Source organism: Syngnathus leptorhynchus, chromosome 5, assembly GCF_054491065.1.
Source record: "Syngnathus leptorhynchus isolate UIUO chromosome 5, UIUO_Slep, whole genome shotgun sequence".
In the NCBI taxonomy this organism is placed as follows: domain Eukaryota; kingdom Metazoa; phylum Chordata; class Actinopteri; order Syngnathiformes; family Syngnathidae; genus Syngnathus; species Syngnathus leptorhynchus.
The window spans coordinates 11,809,113-11,824,974 of record NC_141199.1 but is presented as its reverse complement, the minus strand read 5'-3'; the positions used below and the strand labels follow the sequence as shown (position 1 = coordinate 11,824,974).

The 15,862-nt window shown below is 40.5% G+C and overlaps 1 protein-coding gene across 2 annotated transcripts in view; it reads right to left on the bottom strand.

Annotated features, from left to right (window-relative positions):
• dlc1 (DLC1 Rho GTPase activating protein) overlaps positions 1-15,862 on the bottom strand; it is a 64,772-nt gene that overhangs the window by 31,245 nt on the left and 17,665 nt on the right. For both annotated transcript variants that reach the window (XM_085911649.1, XM_085911650.1), the window contains one exon: positions 11,617-11,647. In XM_085911649.1, the coding sequence (XP_085767775.1) occupies positions 11,617-11,647 (31 nt within the window). The remainder of the gene's footprint in view (positions 1-11,616; positions 11,648-15,862) is intronic.

Sequence of the window (15,862 nt, the reverse complement as noted above, 5' to 3'; positions counted from 1 at the left end):
AAAAAAAAAAAAAAAACAAGGCCCATGAGACCCTGAAAAGGCAACAGACACAGGAAATGAAGGCCTACTGAAGAGTAAACAAGCAACATACCATGAGATCAGGCACCCCGAAAGGCAGTTAAGTCACCAGAGATGAAGCTGCTTTAATGGTGTACTAAAAGATGTTGTTAGTACCCATCTGGAAAAGATTCAAACGGAATGTGACTGTTTCACATTTAATGACCAGTGATGAGCTCTCATGCCACCAAATTGCCATAAATCAAAAATCTTGTTAGACCTTTTTCCATAGATTTTGGGAAGATGATCTTTTTTTTTTTTTAACAACTGATATCAGAGGCAAAGCAGCAGCCTGGTTCACAATAGCACTTGCAACATTTCTGCTGACAGGAGCAAAGGTGTTGGCTAGACACGCTAGAAAATCTGCGGTGTGAAATCAGACGTTCTCAAGCATCGGGCAGGCGCAAATTCCACAATGTGTGCAAATATTTGCGCACACCACTTTAGACTCTAAGCTGTGCTGAATCGAGGCTTCAATGAGTATCAGCACTGCAAGGATCCGCGCTCCATTGCAGTGAATCGTCAGTGGTTACTTAAGCGGGTTTGTTTTTCCAGCTTCTCTCTGGATGTCTGAGTGTTTGAGGGAGAGGAGATTTTTTTTCTATGCCTAACAATCACATCGCCTTCCAGCTGGAGTGAAGGCATGGGCAGCCAACATGACAATGGGGTCAAGAGCAGGCATCAAGTAGGATTCTTGTGGTACAGCTGAAAAGTGCTTAACGTCTCACTCGAGTGACTATTTGGATTAACAGAAAAATGAATAAATGAAGCTGCTCAATAGAATTTTGCATACCTAAGTCTTGAAAGGCAATTTATTTTTAATTGTTTTTCATTTTTAAATTTAAAGGAAGAAATTGAGAGGAAGGTATACCACTAAAACATGCCAAAAATATGTACTGTCCACTAAATAAAAATAGTGTCTTGCTTAATGGATTTGTTCATTTCATTTCAGCAGTAAATCTCGACCAAAATTTCAATTTTTTTTTCCAATATGAAATTCTTAGTATGTAATTATTATTGCCAATAATTTTCATTTACAAGGGACTGCAAAGTATCAACTTTTTGTACAGTGGAACAGTCCAAAAATAGAATGGGAATGGGAATTTCCCCCATCCACCTACAGCCCCTCAACCCCATTTCCCGGTGGTTAATGATGGATTCAACCTTGGGTATTTAACTGCATAATACAAATATCAATGTAATATTGTGATTCTATATGCAGTGTGAGACCACACATAACAATCATCTAGATTTCATTTAAAAGAAAGTAAACATCATTTCTTGAAGCATCTGTGCTACAAGCTACTCAGACGATCAAATGGTAAGGCTCTCTCATTGGACAGAATAAATCAGAAACTGGTAATCAATAAACCAGGTCTGTTCATGACGGCCAGAAAGTGTATTTAAAGCACTATACCTGCTAAAAAGAGAAAGTGAGAAAAGACTTGAAGTGGGTGGGGGGGGGGCGACGAAGGACGCAAAGTAAACAAGTTTGGCGTGAGCTTGCTCGAGTCACTGGGTTTAGCAAAACATTCCAGGGAGTTTGAAACAAGCGGCCTTGTGAATGCACGGGGGCAGAAACAAGGGGGCTTTAAATCAGTGAACAGGAACCGTGTTGAAGGACTCTAACTCAATCATAAATATTTTAAGAGTATTCACCGTCCCACATATGAATGACACGTTCAGTGCCTACCTTTCACGTATATCATCATGCAACAATCAGTCCAAATCACATGAACAGACGTTACGAGGAGAGGGAGACTAAAACTGACATCAGCTCATTGCAGCGGACATTCGAAACTGTCGAATATTTTTATTTGAAATGTCTGTGAATATCTATTGTGCTATATTCTTTGTGAAGACATACAGTAGCCAGTGAACACATTTAAGTGTGGCTCCATATGCTTACGAGACACATGCCGGCTTCAAGAAAGGTCTACTAAGAGCAAACAGAAATGAGAGGACGCTGGCCTACTTTTTCACCATGACTTAGATGGATGCTGGCATTACACTGGGGAGACAGTGGAGCTTTTATCCATCCGTAATAAAATAATAATCTGTATCTTTTTATAGACACAAACTGAGAGGCCTGACCTAAATGTCAAAGCATCTTGATTTTCCACCATGTTTGTTGGAGCCTAGGAAAAAAACAAGTGTCCAACACAACGCTAATTTAAAAATGCAGATTTTAAATTGTCATGGAGAACCAGAGGATGAACGCTGTTGACGTTTGTTTTTCAGGAGCAGATAAAGCTCTGAAAAGCTCTTGGAGGTAAGAATATCTCGTTGGGGCTAATTTGCTACATGGGTGCCTGCTGCGCTTTTATTCACTGAGATCTCTGCTGATGTCACGGCAGTGCGCCCCTTCTGACTTCCTCTTTGGACATCCTTGAGGCGTGAAATGATCCTGCTGAGTCCCCGTAGGCCCACAATGGACACAGGGCATTTGTGTCATTTAACGTTATGCGAGGCCCGAGTAGACCGGAACACGTCATTGGACCCCCACTGTCGTACTCTTGAGTCACACACAAAAGCCTGGTTGCCACTTCACAATTACAATTCATGCACAAGGAGGTGTGCACATGCAGCAAGACACATTACTCTGAAAAGTCAGTTGAATAAACTTCATATGACAGTGTAGCTTCTAAATTAACTGATAACCTTTAGAACAATTATTTCCCAACACGCCTTCCAAGAAAAAGGATTTACAGAAATTATTCTCTGGCTATCTGTCACCATCAGAAGACTATTTAACCGTAGGTTAAGTCCTGTCTACCATTCTAACATTTTTATGGTTATGCAGGCATAAAAAGTTAACCACAAAATTTTATGAGGAATGTGAACACGAGTCGGTTGGCAGATGTGCCTCAAGCATTACATTTTCAAATCTTTTCAAATACCACACAAGTGGAAAGGAATTTATAAACATTCAAAGATACCTCAAATAATATGCGGTGTATCATCTTCTGCTGTGTTTCATCTAGTGTTTTCCATATAGTAAAGCACCCTTTTTTTGAATAAGTATTATAAAAAGGTAGCATATTTTCCGGACTATAAACTACTTTTTGCACAAGATTTGAACTCTGCGGTTCATAGTCCAGTTTGCCTTATCTATGGATTTTTCATGGTTTTGATGATATTGTATAATTTGCGCATAATGTCTTACATATGGAAATTAAACATCTGCGTCTTATAATCAAATGATCCTTATATATGAATAAAACGGGATTTTTCCAGAATTTTAGCAGATGCGGCTTATCGATTTATAGTCCAAAAATTATGGTACATAAAGTCTATGGGATGTCGGTCCCGTATGACATTTTCCATGATGACTTGTCAGATTAGATTCTGCTACTCCACATACTAACACAGCTTCTGTTATGTCCCTAATACTACCATACAAGCTGGCAAAAAATGGTGTCGGTGATGTTCATGGTGGAAAGTAAACAGCGTGAAAAGGGCTATTGAGTAGCACACACTCACACAATTTGTCTTATGTTTGGTAATGCTTATTTAACGCAGAGTGCAATTTGGTATGCACTCAATACAGGGATGGGTGAAATTGGTAGTAAGTAGCACACATGGCCTTACATAGAGTACAGAGTCACAACCAAACCCATAATGAAAGCTGACTTATTTGACTTTCGTTGACATTTCTCAACCAGTGGCAGTCGACCTGCAATTATTTTTGTTTTAGCCCTTTCGAACACACGAGGGCTTGTTTTGAACAGAAGATGCATTTACTTGGCGTGTTGGTTAACATCACTGGGCCACACAAATGTACACAACTGGGTAAGCTCTCTGGATTTAGCAATGTGGATAGAAAAAGGCCTTAGTGACGCAGACACTGCCTGAAAATTCAAAGAAAAGTGGCCTCTGATAATTAAAGGATGTCCTGTGTGATTTAATGAGCTAATCCATTTTACCCGAATGTTGGCTTTTGGTTTACATTTGAATTTTCAAAAATATTGCTGCAGAAAAAATATGACATCATGTGGGCAATATCGCCTCATATTTGAAACTCAACCAGGCTCACAGGGCCAAGATACAAGATTGATGATGTGTTATGTTGTGTAACAGAGCTGCGAGCCTGGTGGCCTTGTTAGCAGGCATGGCACAAATGTGTCTTGTGATTTTTGCTTGACTAATTGCTGAAGCTTTGTGTGTTAAATTCATCTTATACAATTCTGTGGCTCAACAATCCCGACTCTCATTTTGAAAAGGAAACAGATCTGGACTGCTGGCAGACCAGAGTAGTACTCAAACTCTTTAACTAGAAAGCCACACTGTTGTAGTGTTTGTCAGGTGCACAAAAGGTCGCAGGACTACTGGACGAGGGGATATTTTCTCCAGGCAGGGATGATGACAGATCACCATTTGCTTTTTAGTTACTATCAGTCACCTAGCAGATACCCTTTGACCTCTCTGGAAGCTGCAATTACCATTTCAAACAGGAAGGACCGAACATGCAGACCTGGGTGAAAGATAATCATTTCACAATATTAAAACACTAAACGGTTCATTTCAGAACTTATAAAAGATTTGGCGATATTCCAAAAAGTCACTTTTTGTAATATTTGTTAAAAAAATCAGCATTCACATCCCTTGTTTGCCAGCAACTGGGATACACTACTTATTGCCTAATTGAGATGATGTTAAAGCAACGAAAAACAGAAAAACAAGTTTGACCCGTAGCCTATCGCTAATCTCTGGAAAACAACAAAGGGAATGATTTAATTAGAGCACAATGTGATGAAGCAGTGCTGGAAATATCCAGTGGACAGAGCGCACAAAGACTTGCGAGGCAGCTGAGTTTTTGTCAATGAATAACCTCAGTGTTCTTTGATACATGTTTTTCCCCTGGAGCTGTAAACATGCTGAAATATGTGAGTTGATCACATGGGCATCAAAAGGAGATTCAACAACTATTAGATGTCGAGACGTGTGACTCTGGATGCGCTTGGGTCATGCCGCAAGTGTACAAGCTATGTAAATGCATCATTAAAGATCACAGAGCAAACACATGACTGCATCACATGCTATGGTGTATAAACATTAAAGATGTTCGTTATCTAAATGACCAAACTGTCATTCAATCAATCGACCGATCGTTCAATCAATCATCCAACCTACAGTTACAGTGGAATTGACACTGTTGTCACTAATTTAACTGCAACCTCTCTGACTGTACCATTTAAAATGGAACATTACCAATATGAAGTCAATTTTTGATAGCCTACAGCTTCTGTGCTAAATCTCATTATTAGTTTTACACATATCATAACTCCAGAAACTACAATGGTATACAATAGTACTAGTATGCTGTGCAACACAATGCAATTTCCCCTCAGTGCCTTGAGCAATAAAATGACTTTAGAGCCTAAAAGCGTGTCAAGCCATAGCGGTCACAAATGCGCTGATTAAGCACGTCCCTCTTGGGACAAAACAGTGTTCCTGCACTTAATGGCCCGGAAACATGCATACATCAAGTGAAAGGACGTCAGGTTTTACACATATAGTATGCATACTGCATGATGACTAAACAGGAAAAAAGTGCAGGTTTAACCATAACAGGTAACAGGACAACAGCTCTTTGGCATTGTCAGAATCAATCAGTGAATTATTTTTTTGCAGTCATTTAACTGTGACTGTAGGTTAATGGGAGGAATTAGCGCTTCAGAAAATGGATGGATTTATTTATAAATGAACGAGTATGGATTACTCACACAGGTCAAACAATCCGGACTGCGTGTGTTAAGCGTGCCTAAGAACGGTATGGATGGTCAAGTATGTGTGGCCCAGCATGAAAGAAACTGTTGAGCCATCAAGTCTGCTGATGCATTTACAATATACTAAGTTAGAGTACCAAACGTAAGACTGAGAGGCAAACTGCTTTACAGGGAGTTAAAAGCAGACTAATGGGCCGCATCCTTACTCTGCACTACTGGTTCATTAGTTTGAGAGGAAATGCATGAGGAACCACACACGCGCTCTTCCAGTGGCACAGATAAAGCTGCACACAAGGACTTATAAGCATGACACAAAACTAACGATGGTTTACTGTATATACAGTATGAACAAATTTATATAGCAGCATCCAACATTTCCGTCTATAGCCATTTATTGATCTTTTAGGTCATTTGTTATGATTGCAACTTACATTCGATCTCCTATGAGATAGAACATTATCTCCTGTGCATGGGTCAACATGGAGACGAATGTCTAATTGACCCATATGAGTACAGTTGGATGCTAAATGTGCCTCTGAGATAAGCATGAGTCATGATGTGTTTCATAGATATGTATTGTAAATGGAAAGTAACTGTCATTGTGCCTTTCCATCTACACAAAACAGCACTACTGGCCAAAGTACTACAAATGAAATCACACTGCTTCATTTTAAAATCTGTGCATCTAATACCCGGCCATGTAAACAGATATGGCTCATCACTTGATTAGTCAGCATCCAATCAGACCACATAGAGACAGACAATCACTGACAGTCACACTTGTGGGAAATGATCCCACTACGGTTGCAGGAAAAACAGCCAAGTGAACCACTATATTGTCAACAACCAAGACATCCTAATAGATACAAACATACTGTACAAATACTAGCATTGTGGTCATCCCACTTACCTGTCAATCGGCTTTCCCAAACATTTTTGTTGATCATATCTAAGGTTCTGGAGCTAGAGGGTGTGTTTAAGCCACTGAAGGACTTCTGCAGAAGGAGTAGCCTGATGGAGCGAGACATGCTGCAGACACCTCCAGCTGATCAGCCTCTAATCTCTTTTTTCTCACCTATGTCCGCTGCCGATCAGGTCTGTTTACGCACCTTCCTAAAGCTTGCATCTATACTGCTTCGCACCTTCTTCTGTTTGGATGAATATTTAAAATATAGTATAAATCCTCTAGCAGAATTCAACCTGTTTTTTTCTTTTTGCATAGATTTCTGCCTCCTCCTGGCTCTCACTCTGCTCACTTCCAGTCTGGACTGTACACTCCCATCTACTGCAGCAAGCTTCAATGCGGTAACGGCTGGGACACATCCAGCCAGTGCCGCAATACTCTCATATTCTATTCTCTCTAGTGTATGTGTGTGTGTGTGTGTGTGTGTGTGTGTGTGTGTGTGTGTGTGTGTGTGTGTGTGTGTGTGTGTGTGTGTGTGCGTGTGAATATACTGTAAGTGTGAGTAAGTGCTTTCTGACTCAAGCTTCAGTGGTCACAGCGCATATCTGAGTGCTTTAAAGGCACAACTAACATTTCCCATCGTCATTGTATCCATTTACGTACTAGAATAAACAGGTTTAGGCATATACCTGTACAGTACATCAAATTGTCCATTAGGGGACACTGTGGCAAGAGACAGGTTAACTCATGTTCCGCATAAACTCTTAAAAGAAAGAGAAAGCTCATTTTTGGAAAGTGACTGTTTTTGAATGGAAGCTTTAACTAAACGGCATTCTACCTATGGAGAAATTTCAATTTGCTTAATAGATTCTACTGGTTATTGGAAAAGCTCAACAGCTCAAAAGGTTTCAATTAACTGATGATAACTTAATACAAATCAATGTGCTGCAAGAATGCTGTTTTCAAAAGAATCATTATTGGTTGGTTGCCTAATAAATTAGCCATAGGCTGGATGTATGGGTTTAGTGTGCATGTCCAACTGTGAGCCATATGCACTGTTCACATCGTGCTTAGTGGAGAAGGCAGTTGAGGACAAACACATTCAAGCAAGAAAATGAAGCACTCATGCTGATTGCTCTGACTAGAGAAGGTAATGTACCCAGCACAGGCTTATTGTAGTCTGCTGATAGCATTATACTCATCACGGCCAGTTGACTTTATGGCCCCTTGTGGTTTGCAGAGACTGATAAAGATGGTTTCCCATATTTCTTACTTTCACGATCACCTATTTTCAATGTTAAAATTTGATTAAAAATATGACGAGTTCAAAATCAACCACAGCCCTATCAGTTTTCACGATACATTTGACCAGTAGCCTGGTTATGTTTAAAAGATGTTTTTGTCCACTTCAGCAAAAATCTTGATAAACCATACGATCAATGACATTCCAGATTGGAAAAACTCTTTTCGAGATGGTTTTGTTAAAACTCTGGCAGTCAAGTAAGAGGGCTTCCTGTTGTAACTTCCCCCTCATGTGGCTTGGTTTCCTTCCCAGAGTGCCGGTGAAGCACAGACATCTGTCAAAAAACCGTAAAGGGGGCTCAGATGTAATGCATGGGAAAGAAGAGGAGGAACAAAGGGTTCCTTGGGGTCTAAACTCCACCAAAGCCTGCATCTGCAAATGTATTTACCACGGGTTGAAATGTGAAGTGTGAAACATAATGGAATGCGTACAGTACCAGTCTCCACACAGGAAGCGGAGGCGAGCGAGAGGGGAGGGGCTAGTGTTTTGGCGGAGAGCTGTTAGACTGATGCGGAAAGCAAGGAATGTGACCTTGCACAAAGACAGTGACTCTTGTGCTATTTCTGGATATGCGGCAAAAAGTAGGATAGGACAGTCTAAAAAAGCAGGAACAGTAAGAGAAAAACAAACATCAGTCACGAGCTAATTTGGATTTGGCTTCAGGCTAGGAGTGTTTAATTTCATCTTTCAACCCTCTGAGGTCCTCAAAGGGTATGTTGCTGCTGGGTTTAGCAATTCATTTTTGGTGGATTCCCAAAGGATGGTGATGGGGCTACGGTCACAAGATCAGTGACTCATGTGGATTAACAGAATATAATTATCACATCTGTCTCTGAAATGGGGTTGATTCCGTAATTGATTCAGTTTGTCAATTCCAATTGACGGTGACACATTTACATCCTTGTGTATATGCTCAATGGAAATATGGAATATGTATCCATATAGCCATTAAAAGCAGGAAAAAAAGGATTAATTTTGTTTTTGCCTGGATGAGACAAGCAAGATAGGGCACGCTATTGTGTCATAATTCACGCTTGAAGGGGAAGTAAATCGAGGATAAGGACAGAGCCAGACAAGCCATCGGCACTAATTCCAGACTTGACATTAGATACAGGAAATATTTTTTTGCGGCATTCCTTATCAAATATAGAATATTTCTGATGACTCATAACAAGCCAAAATAATAAAAAATTCAGCTTCTTATTTTATTTCACTTCTATAACTGAGATACAAATTACAAAATAATGAATGGTTTATATTATAAATATAAAATAATTTCCAGCGGTTATAGTGAGACACTATAGTGAGGGAAACCAAAACAAAAAGTGAGAGCCATCTCAAAATAGCAGTTCTCCATGGCATAAAATAATTGAGGATGCTTTCGCTTTTCCTTTTCCTTCTCCTTCAGCACTCCTTTCTTCCATCTAAAAACGAGGTGAAGTCATGTCAACCGAGGATCTAAAGTGAAAGGCAAAGGGTCAGACCACACCTGCTGACTTGCCCATCATTGTGTTCTCTTTATACATTTCCACTGACTCATATTTACACCAGGACAGCAGGGTGGTGATATAAACCTCAGTTACAGCCAAGATGAATATGAAGACATCCCAAGAATCTTTCAAATGGGTGCTGACAAGCTCAGAGGCAATTAAAGGCAAGAACCCACATTCAGTTATGAAATAATGTGCTTCAAGGTGCTGACAAAATTATGACATTAAAAATACATTCTGATATGGCCATCATTCCTTGTGTAAAACATCTGTATGACTTTGATTGATTGATTTTTACTACAGTAAACCCTCAATCATCATGAGATACTATATGTGAAAATCTATAGATGAAAATCTGCCACATAAAGAAACCACTTTCCTCTTTTTCTTGTTAATTGGAGATTTCCACGATAGACAACTGCATACAGGCCACAAAAAAAATGCAAGGTAGTATGACTATGGTAGTGTAGGTGAATAAAGGAGGCATCCTGTCTGTGTACAGGACAGACGTGATGCTGACTACACGCTTGAGTTCACCCACAACAGCAGAGAGGACATGAAGTGTCAGAGCAGAACGGCTTTTGGAGCTTCTCGCTGATCATTAAATTGCTTCAGTTGTCATAGAGATATAAATGAACCATGAATGGACAATTCTCTTATGGTAGAGTAACGGGAGCCTTTAGGGCATTGCGTGAGACGTAACACTGTCACAAACGTGTCATTCCCAGGGACTTTAATGGTGATACAGAGGGCTCTTTGAAGTACCACAATGAACACTGGGCTTTGTACTTAATCAAGGCCCCCAAAAACTCCACTGACTTCCAACATAACCCACCCCCCTTCTATACTCCCCATGCTGCACACGAAAGCGGCACGGTGCTTACATAACTTGCTTGCAGACTGATTTACATGAAGTAAAATGATAGAAAAAAAAACCTAGCATCAAGTCTAGAAACTTCAGTTATCTAAAAAATGTTTTAACTTTTGTCTAGAAAGGGTGACGGTGTGGTATGAACTGACAAACAGCTTCTGCACATTTTCTGTGAAAGGCTTTCACAGCAAGTGGCAGTAATTACAAGGCGAGACAGAGCAATAATGACTGAGGACTCCCAGCAGGCTTTGCAACAGCAGGGAGCATTATGAAAGCCTCGTCCCCAGGTCACACCACCTCGCCTGCGATGTTTACCAAAGGACTGAGGACATGCGGGGATATTTAATGAACGCTGACCACCACCAGCCGCTTGCCGTCCATCCATGTATGACTGCTTTTGCTGACAAGAGTGGAGCCAGAGAGGGAATGTTCTTGAATTTGATTCATAAAATAGATGATGTATAGAATCATGATGTTTTGACATAATGTGAAGACACTGAAGGCTATTCAGCTGCAAGAAGTCATATGGATTGATAACTACGGAACAGATTATAGAAAAATCCCTTTAGCTGATGATTTGTAGCTGCATTAAGTAGCGCATCGCCTAAATGTTGTGTAATTGTATTTCAACCAACATTTAGAAGGAAGACGAAGAAAGTTTCATCCATCTTAATGCATAACGGCATGCAAGATATTCGCTTGTATATCGATTTAATTCTCCTTTGTAATGTTCTGATGTGGGTCCAGGTATTATTTGTGATGGACCACACACAGTTAGACACTTCCCTGGATCAACAGGCAGAATTTTCTTGAACTTTTTCTATTGCTGACACCAATGCACAAATAGTTGAGTGAGATTTGACTGGAATGGGTAAACAGATGCAGGTCAAATGTTTTGGGCATCAGGCTCGACAACCAGTCTGGCTCTTATCTTGGAAAGGCGACAGGCTAGATGGTCCGCTAGATGAGTCTGGGTTCTTATCAAGACGGACATCAAGCGAGTCATCAGACCAGATCCTGTTCTCCTTCACTCCCTCCTTCCCTCTCTTGCACCACGACAATTAACGGACAATGATATCAGTCACTGTACTGCAAATGCTCCTCACATGACTACAGACTGAGGCACATCGGGACAAATGCAGACAATTGCGTTTTGTCAACAATAAAGGCAACATAAACGTGTTGTAACAGATGAGAAACCACACCAAAGGTATGTGGCTATACAAATGCAAGCTGTGTATCAACACACTAAAATCACTGACCTGCTTTTGTCCTCTCTGGAACTGCAGAACTCTGAAAACAAGAAGAAAAAAAATTATGGATTGCAACCAAATCCCATTAAAATTGATAAACAAAAACTTTGTGTAACTTCAAACACTTTGAGCTAAACAGTTTTAAATGGTGACACACCTTCAGACTGGACAATGAACAAATGTCCAGCCGTGGCTTCATATACATACCTTTCTGTTATGGCAAAGATTACAAACCCTCCTTTAGAAATATTGCATCATTAGAATTTCCCAAGTACAGCAAGATGTGCTTTGATCCATTGTTGGCTTAAGCATGACATATGTGCCCTTGAGAGGTTTGTGCAATAACATCTTCATTCTGGGAATGTAATGGTTCATGCTTGGGCTTGGCCACAAATAAAATCAGCATCAACATAATGTTGGGACAAGGCAAACTATTATGCAGGTACTCTATGTCGTTGGCTTATGTGTGTTTGTGTGTGTGTGTGTGTGTGTGTGTGTGTGTGTGTGTGTGTGTGTGTGTGTGTGTGTGTGTGTGTGTGTGTGTGTGTGTGTGTGTGTGAGAGAGAGAGACGTGTGCAAGTGCGTGCATGTGTCTGTGTGTGAGTGCATGGTGGGCAGCAGTCGATTGGAATGCAGAGGTCTTTCTTGCCTCTGACTTTTGACCCTGGGTTCCTTGGCTGACCCCCACACCCTGACCTGTTTTAATCCACACTCCGCTGGAAGAGCTCAGACAAGGGAAGGAAGACAAGCTACATTCTCTGTGGCAGTCGTTCGTGTTTTCTAATTTACCCCCGTACAAAATGAATGTGTCGTCCTGGTATTTGTAACAATAGAATGAGTTCCCGTTCCGTTTTGCTTGGAGGCCTAATTAGGGTTGATCTTACACAACAACGACATACCTAAACTAATTGTTGATGTAAAAAATGACTTGTCAAACGGATGGTTATTTTCCACAAATCAAAGGGAATTGGAAAAGTTTCGACTTCATCTCCAGTTTCTGAAAACTATGTCAATAATGCCGTGATGGGCAGAATAAAGAAGAAGACCATGCGAGACAGTCCTGAGTGCACAAGTTCATAAAAAATGCATGCAAACCCCACTGACAGCGCACAGTTATAGCCTATTGCTATAATTTGTGACATCATCATTTACACTGAATAAGTACTGTGTGGATTACTACCAAAAATGAATTAGAAGACAATAGAAATCTTAACTATAACCACTTGCCTATTGTTTCACTATCCTCATGAGAGCGTTTATATTTTATGAACCACCGCAGCGACACAAGCGTGACACACTCTGGTGAAAATGCTTTCATTCATTCATGACATGGAGCACCAGATGAAGTGTTCTCTTTGCACTCATCGGTTTGATCCGTTTCTTTTCTAAAATAGGTAAAAGTCAAAGCAAGTCTATCACTTGTAATAAATCTTGCCAGGTTTGGACATGTGGTTCCTGTGGTTGGGCTAAGTAGTGAGTAAAACATTACATTTACAGTTAATTGCCAACTAAAGACCCCAAAGTAGACCCAAGGGGAAGGCCACAGACCTTAGACTTAACGGTTATTAAATCAGCAGGATAATCAGAACAAGACTGAGGTAACTTCTGAGACAAAATTTATGTTCAGTGCTATTACAGCCGCTGTTTGACTCAAGTAATCTTAGCCTAAAATGACTTTGCTACATTCCTATGTGTGTATGTGTGTGCATGCAGGCAGGCTAAAGACAATAATATGAATTGTTTGGGCTTTTTATGTATTACGTACAAAAGGTCTCTTTCCCCTTATGGCTGTCTGGCCTCAACTGATTTATCTCCTGCCAAAATTTGGAGTCAGTAAGGCTTTTTGTTGTTGAAATGATATATTTTAGCTGGAAAGAACATAAGGTTATAGGAAAAGACTGGATGATATTATGCAAGAAATGGGAGCTGGAATCTATCCCGACTGACTCTGGGTAAAAAAAGGGCACAGACAACTTGTTTACGCTCATATTCACACCATCATGAGCGGAAACTCTCTCATAGGTAACCCACGACACTATTGGTGACCACAAGCATATCCAATAATCTAAATTTATGGATTACAATGTTATGGTGCGGTATGATTATGGTACTGTTTCCAAAATATCAGAGAATAACAAAGGATATCCTGTATTGGTGCTAAAATCAGCCAATTTTTTTACTTTGACTTGAAAACAAACTAATTTGAGATACTAGCATTGGAATTTCAAGTTTAACACTTGAAGATGGAATGGTAATAAAAAAAGGTCTCCATATGGGAGGTCCGTGTCGGGCGCTAACAAGACATTTCAGTTCAGCAGTGTGCGCCCTCGCTATTGTGTAAACACCACACCACGAGTTCCTGTCATTGACCCATGAAGTCATTTACACAGTTTAAATCTTTCCCTCCACACAACTCTATGTTTCCCTCATAATAGCAATTACAGTGAAATAAATGTGAGAGACTGCAGAGCCGTGCAGGAATGCGGATGAATGGGTACCAGTGAGTACCACTGTTTTCATAGCACGGTGGGCGCATATTTTCTTGATTTTCACCCTGAATTTCCCTCCGACATGCCACAGAGCAGGTTGGTCCCAGGGGCGAGGTTGTTCCGGCCCGTGTCAGGTGTCCACCGGGGAGCTGTAAGCTGCAATGCAATAGGCATCAGCTGCCTCATTTACTGCCACTTATTTTCTGGAAATAGGTTCTGTTGGGGGCACATGAGGTTTGGTATGTTTGCTTTGCACATGTGTAACTGAGAAGTATGTGTGCCTGAGCGATAAACCAATGCTGGGTCCATATCCATGTTTTATGAGCGTTTGTGGGTTCAATATTTTCATTTTTTTATGATTGAAAATTGCCTTTCGGTTTAATTTGCTGTTATGCAATAAAGGCACTTGCATCGAAGGTGTCATCCTAGTATAAATGTGTTTTTATTTTTCAATATCAACTTTGAATTCTTGTTTCTGTGTCAAATAATCACCCAAATAAATCACGTCATCACGCCGCTCTAGTAAAACACCGTGACTAAAGGCCACCACAGACTCACACCCGCTCAAGCCCCCCCCCCTCTTGCTTGCTCTACAGCTGTGGTGTGCATGTGTACGTGTGACCACCCATGGTCTGTGCTGGTCAAGGATTAGGGAGAGCTCAAGCTAACCCAAACCTTTTTTTCTCCACTGCTTAGCACAAACGGCCAAATTGATGCAAATGGCTCAAGTAAGCTCTTGGCTCCAGTACTACAAATAAGGTAAAAGTGTGTACGTGCGACCTAGAGGTTTCTTTGTGGATGCACATGAGCACGCTCGTACAGACTCCTTTGAGTTGTTATCTGGAGCCCATTACTTTTAATTTTTTTATTAGCCTGATATGCTCTTGCTGCCCTGAACTTATAGAGGAATTTGTTCTCCATGCTGGGCCAAGGCCCACGTACACGTGTGCCGGGGGACGTGGGAAACAATTTCATCTTACACTTCTCCTCTAAAATCTTGCCCCCACCTGCTCTCCTCCACTCATACTTTCACTCTCCATGTTACATTAACACATTTTGATAGCTTCCATATGTCAGTTGGCTTGTGTCGTGATGCGATAACTTTGTAATGGTATGACTACTCCTATCTGAAATGTGAATGTCCAGATGTTGGTTCAAACTGGTCATTATTTGTTGTAAAGAAAAAAAATAATAACAGCAGTGACTCAACTATGAGGACTCGGCTTGAGGACAGGGAGGTTGGGGTCATCATCGACAAAAAAAAAACCCCAATGCATTTTATATAGGGAGGAATGTGGCTGAGTTGCTTCCTGAGAACCACTGTGACCTTGAGCAATGCACTGAACCCACAGCTGCTTACTTGTTACTTCTGTATGTGTCCAACTCGTTCCCTCGTGGCATGTGTGTTTGGATGATATAATTCAGTATATGCATGCACAAAGGAAATGCACAGAATAAATTGCCTTGTTTTTCTGCAAAAATATGTACCCTTGACCAAATGATTAGCCTTATGGACACATACTTAGATTGTACTATGTAAAAAGAAAATGTGATCTGACTGTATTTCACTTTTTTCCCCCAATTAAAAGCTTTAAATAGCTTTCTTGGGACTACATGTTTCACACATTTGATTAGGTAAATTGTTTATATTTCCTGTAACTATTGGAGACAGTTACAAAGCTTTGGTCCAGATTCAAGACATACAGTATGTACGCAATTTTGTCTGCAAGAGTAATCACATGCAACAGGCTTCAGGATGAGGCGAG